Raw genomic sequence first — 5,135 nt, 5'->3', positions numbered from 1 at the left:
CTGAGGTGAAAGTTCCCTAAAATCGAGTCTTCAATTTTTTGTTTTCAAAAATCAATCATGTCATTGATAAACTGTTGATTATATATTACTGATCTTTACTATTTCTGTCTCATGAGTTGTGTCAAGTGCTCGAAACAGAAGCAGTGAAATAATTACAATCACAATTTCACACTGACATTCACAGAATTTCTCATAGTGCATAAAAAAAGATATGAATCTATTTTAATGTTTTTTTAATAAACTGATTTTTTTTTATTAGTCTAATATAAACCCACATTCAAAAAGTCAAATGAGTGTGTGGCATTTATTATTGGTTGTTAAATGTTTAAGAGTGTTTCGCTTTTTTAAAACCTGGTGTGATATCATCAAGAAAAGGAAGTCTGGCACAACTGCAATTACTTTAAAATAAAGATGTCATCTAAATGAAACCTTTTTTTTTCGCTTTAAATTTGCTAGGAAAACAGTTATTTCTCAAAAGTAGCTACAAAGAAAAAGATATATTTGTTAACATATTAATTTAACTTATTTTTCTTACACCCTGTAATAAATAAGGACGTTTCTTTAGTGACACTAACAAGTCGCTTGTAAGATGAGGCCTTCACGTACCATATATGATCAGATTTTTAAAATATGTCCATAAAGAAATAAAGCAGTTTATTTATATGAAAGGAGAATGGCCTGCATTAAATATTCAATATGACTCTGGAATATATAGTTTAGTTAGTTAGTCTGCACGCCACTAAAATAAAACAGAGCCATTTAATTTATGAATTAATTTCTAATTACCCATATTAGAGTTTAGCTCGTGAAACAACATCATCCTCCTTACAGGCCTACAGACTGTACTTTTTACGCACAATTACGCACAGACAATTAGGCAGTAGAAAAGCTCATGGGATCTGTGGCCAGCAGCGGTGTCAAAATTTAAAGAGGTGGCAATTTTTTCTCGAGAGGAGGCTCGATCATGTTCTTGTTTCTAAAGCGTGGAAAACACTTCTGTATGGACACTGTGAAATAATCAATGTAAGACCGTTCTCTTAAGAATCAAAGCAACATCTTGTGAAATTTATTCAATTCTTCTTCATTGCAATATCAGGGCTTTTCACTTGCAGAAAAGCACTAAAAATTACAACAGCAGTTGCCCATCATCCTTTGAAATATTAAAATTATTCACAATTTACAATAATTAGAGTGTTACAATAAAAAGAGATGATTTCCAAGAATTAAGACACAGGCTTCTGCAAATGAACACAAACGTTTAAAGGATGCGGTTTTCCCATATCTTTTAAAGCACTTTCTTATGATTATGACACGTTATCTCATTTCAACAACTTACAAGAACCCCCAAATTATGAGACAGTTGAACCAAATATCCCCATGTGAACCTGGCGTAACCCTCAACTAAGACTGTGAAGTAATGGACAAAAAGATGGTAGCACAATAACCAATATCTCAGCATCATATTCGTTATATAATTCCACTGGTGGCTATTCCAAAAAGCCGAGATGAATATGCTATTTACCCTTCATTTACAATATCATAAACATTCTGTACAAAATGCAGGTAGTTCTCGGGACCGGGGTTATTTAGAAAAGAGGTAAATATTTGGTTATGTGTTCGTTTGCAGTTTTCAATTATTCTGTGAGTTCTAAATGTGTGTTAGAGGGACCGTCCCGTTCACTCCAGCCGTGGCGCTCTGGTAATGTTGCGGCAAGGCATGGAGTCTACTTTGCATTGACGGGTCCCCCGGCTCTCCGGTCGGTAAATACATGCTTATCATCTCTCTCAAGTCTCCGGGGCAAGGACCCCGTGAGTGTGTGCTGCTGACGGGAGGGCTTACACTCGGCTCCGACTTCACCAGCGACCCTAACGTCCCCATGGCAGCTGAGGAGGAGACGCCGGAGCCCTGGTGCTGTGTGTAGGTGATCCCGCCGTAGCCGGATGGAGAAGCGTTCATGTAGCTCTGAGAGTTCGAGATGGGGCTGTACTGCAGGGCTGTCATATCGTAGCGGTGCATGGGCTGGGGGTTGTGTGAGTGATGGTGGTGTGAGTGGTGGTGGTGGTGAGCCCCGCTCCCCGGGTGCTGGCTGTAGGCTAGCTGAGCCTCCTGCATCATCGCAGCGGCTGCCGCGGCTGCAGCCACCTGCCCCGAGTACGCACCGTTTGCCCAGCCGTTCATGTGCGCATAGCCGGAGCTGGCGGAGCCTCCGTGACCCCCGGGGCTCTCTAACCTCTGCCCGACCCCAGATGAACTCATGCCGACCCCTAAACCAACTCCACCGCCCCCACTGGGCCCAGAAAGCAGTCCACCGGCAAGGGAATATTTGTCCTTTTTCAGCAGCGTCTTGGTCTTCCTTCTTGGCCGGTACTTGTAATCCGGATGCTCCTTCATGTGCATGGCTCGCAACCGTTTCGCCTCGTCGATGAAAGGGCGCTTCTCAGCTTCGGACATCACCTTCCACTCGGCACCGAGCCGCTTGCTGATCTCAGAGTTGTGCATTTTGGGGTTCTCTTGTGCCATCTTTCTCCGCTGCCCACGGGACCACACCATGAACGCGTTCATCGGTCTCTTCACCCGCTCCTGATTCGCTTTGGACCCGCTATTCGGCCCCGTTTGCCCCGTATTCGTATTCGTTTGGGGGCCGGGGGAATGCAGGTCAGTTTCCATCATCATGCTATACATTCACCTGGTTTTAAAGTTCGCCGCCAACAGAGAAAAAGTCTATTTCAAGATGGGTCAGGCACGCACAAGATCTGGTGCGCACAGGATGACTGGGTTACAAAATTAATGTTCTAACCCCAAATAAATCAAATGCGAGATGAAAATTATTCCCAAAATGGATATAAAATATTCTCCAACCAGTACTTCACCCTGTCGCCTATGTTGGTTCACATCCACTGTGATAGAATGCGCATTTGAGCCACTTTCCCTGTCGGAGTTGAGAAGTTGGTTAAAGCGGCGGCCATATGATGCGCACTGACAGCGGTTAAATGAGCCACAAGCGGCCAATGAGGCTCTAGCAGCAGAATGATTTGCATGGCGTTTGGTCAGGTGACTAGAGGACCATAGAGGAAGAGCACACCGGAGGAGGAGGAGGCAGAAAGGAGGGTCAATCCCACAAATAGCACAAGGCATTTGAAATCTCCAAACACGCTATCAGAGACTTCAACTAAACAAAAATAACTAAGATTTTGGTAGTACTGATGTAGCGGCCAAAAGGTGGGTGAAGTCTGTGATTGGGATGAGTCAAACAAACGTCTACACCTCCTTTTAAAAAACACTTTGCGTTATATTGAGAAGAAAACCCACCTTAAAATAATCGACACCATCCATGCAGTTTATAAAGATACAGAAAAGTTCGGGTGAAATGATTTTTTACCCTCCACTTTCTGTCTTTAATTGTGCCAACAAGTCAGAACATGCCGTTCTGTCTTTATCGTGTTATTATTAAATTCATCGTGACTCCTTATAGCTTGGGCCTGTATTTTATGCACTGGAATTACACCAATGAAAAGTCCACTCCAAGCAGTTCAAGATCAGAACACTTGATGCCCCACTAGCGCATCAAAATCCATTTTACTCTCCGTGTCTGTGTCTGTGTCTACGCCTCCCCCCCTTCTCTCTCTACAGGTGTGTAATTAAGGTATGTAATAATGGTAGGTGTCAGAGGGAGAAAAATTACACATACTAAGTGTAGAAGATGAAGTGAAATAGATTTGTTGAACTGTTGGTCTAAGAGGAGAAGGATGGGTAGCATGTAATGACATTAAATTGCCGGGGCAAAGCGTCGTTACTGCCGTCTGCTGGTGATGGTGCATGCGTCCTGGCCGTGCCTCTGTGTGCGCAGCCAAAGATGAAAAAAAAAAGGTCACACGTAAACTGCTTTTACAGTACTTTTCAAAATGTGTGCGACGGCATCTTATGTCCCCTGTTTAAAATCCAGTCAAGTTGCTCGTTTGCAAATCAGAAGAGGGGAAACCGTGTCTCCGGGTCCGCGCATATATAATCCACATTTCACAGCTGACCTCCTCTGAAAAGCCCAATCAACCTCTGATTGAAAGGGAAAACGAAATACCACTTCCCGCGGCGAGACTAACGATTTAATCATTCTATCGTTCTTTGCTGTTTCTTTATTTTAATTAGAGCTTAGCTTGATATGGCTCTCTGTTTAGGGCCTGAGGGAGCGGGATCACTCGGACGGATCCATGCGTCTTTGGTAATAGGGTTAACGGGATTTCACAATGGTCAGTAAACGATTCCAGTGAGCCAGGCCGTGTGGCTTAAGGAAGATCACATTATGATGATGACAACCCGGAGAGCAAGTGAAGCTGTCACACCAGAGAACAAACTCAAGCACAGAAAAAAACCTCTGCTCACGGTACACTGCTTTCCTCATGTAAATACTGAAATAACACAAAAAGCGTACAGCCCTGGATTCATATGAAACTTACAACATGAATGTTAAAATTAATTTTAAATGTTTGTTTTAATGTTAAATATATTGACCAACCCTTTAACTAATTATTCAAATATAAACAGGCAATTTTTCCAGAAACAGATTTTTTTTTGAAATCACTAAATTAATCTTCAAACTCAAAACACTCACATTTACCTCAGTATAGGTCTGCATTCATTTAAACAGACGTCACAATGGCGTGGTTTAATTGTCAAAGTAAGTGATTGAATTAACATAAAAATAAACTACTGTCATGATACAGATGTAAGAATCGATCAGGCATAATCATATTAATTTATTACTATTAATATTATCATCATTATTTGTTCTTCTCATTGTTGAATGCTTGTTCAGCATTGTACGGAAGGGATTAGCCTTTACAGTGACACTGGGACCCTGGTGGCCCCATGTTTACTCTCTCTGTCATCCCCCATCAGTCACTCCTCTTTTTTAACAAACCTCTTTTCAAACCTCCTCGCTCCTTTGTGCGGCCTCTGCAACAGGATGTGTGCAATGCGATGATGGTGCACGACTGAGGACAAGGGTCAAAGCGGTTATAGAGCGCCCCACCACACTCTCCCACTGAACGTTTTATTAATTAAAATGATAATAATAAGAGAAGAATTGCGAATAGGTAGGTAGCTACAGATCATGAGTTTCAGTTCTGCTCTAAGCAAA

At 42.2% G+C, this 5,135-nt stretch overlaps 1 protein-coding gene across 1 annotated transcript; it reads right to left on the bottom strand.

The window, feature by feature from the left end:
• Positions 1 to 1,648: 1,648 nt before the first annotated feature.
• Positions 1,649 to 2,683, bottom strand: sox1a (SRY-box transcription factor 1a). The gene has a single exon (XM_053328112.1). The coding sequence runs from the start codon at positions 2,681 to 2,683 to the stop codon at positions 1,649 to 1,651; it is 1,035 nt and encodes a 344-aa protein (XP_053184087.1).
• Positions 2,684 to 5,135: the final 2,452 nt, after the last annotated feature.

The sequence above is a fragment of the Scomber japonicus genome, chromosome 11 (genome assembly GCF_027409825.1).
Source record: "Scomber japonicus isolate fScoJap1 chromosome 11, fScoJap1.pri, whole genome shotgun sequence".
NCBI lineage: Eukaryota > Metazoa > Chordata > Actinopteri > Scombriformes > Scombridae > Scomber > Scomber japonicus.
The sequence above is the reverse complement of the archived record's forward strand: the minus strand, read 5'-3'. Positions and strand labels throughout refer to the sequence as shown.

What these genes read in the sequence shown, in the direction of transcription:
- sox1a (XM_053328112.1), bottom strand. Translation starts at nt 2,683, where the DNA reads ATGTATAGCATGATGATGGAAACTGACCTGCATTCCCCCGGCCCCCAA.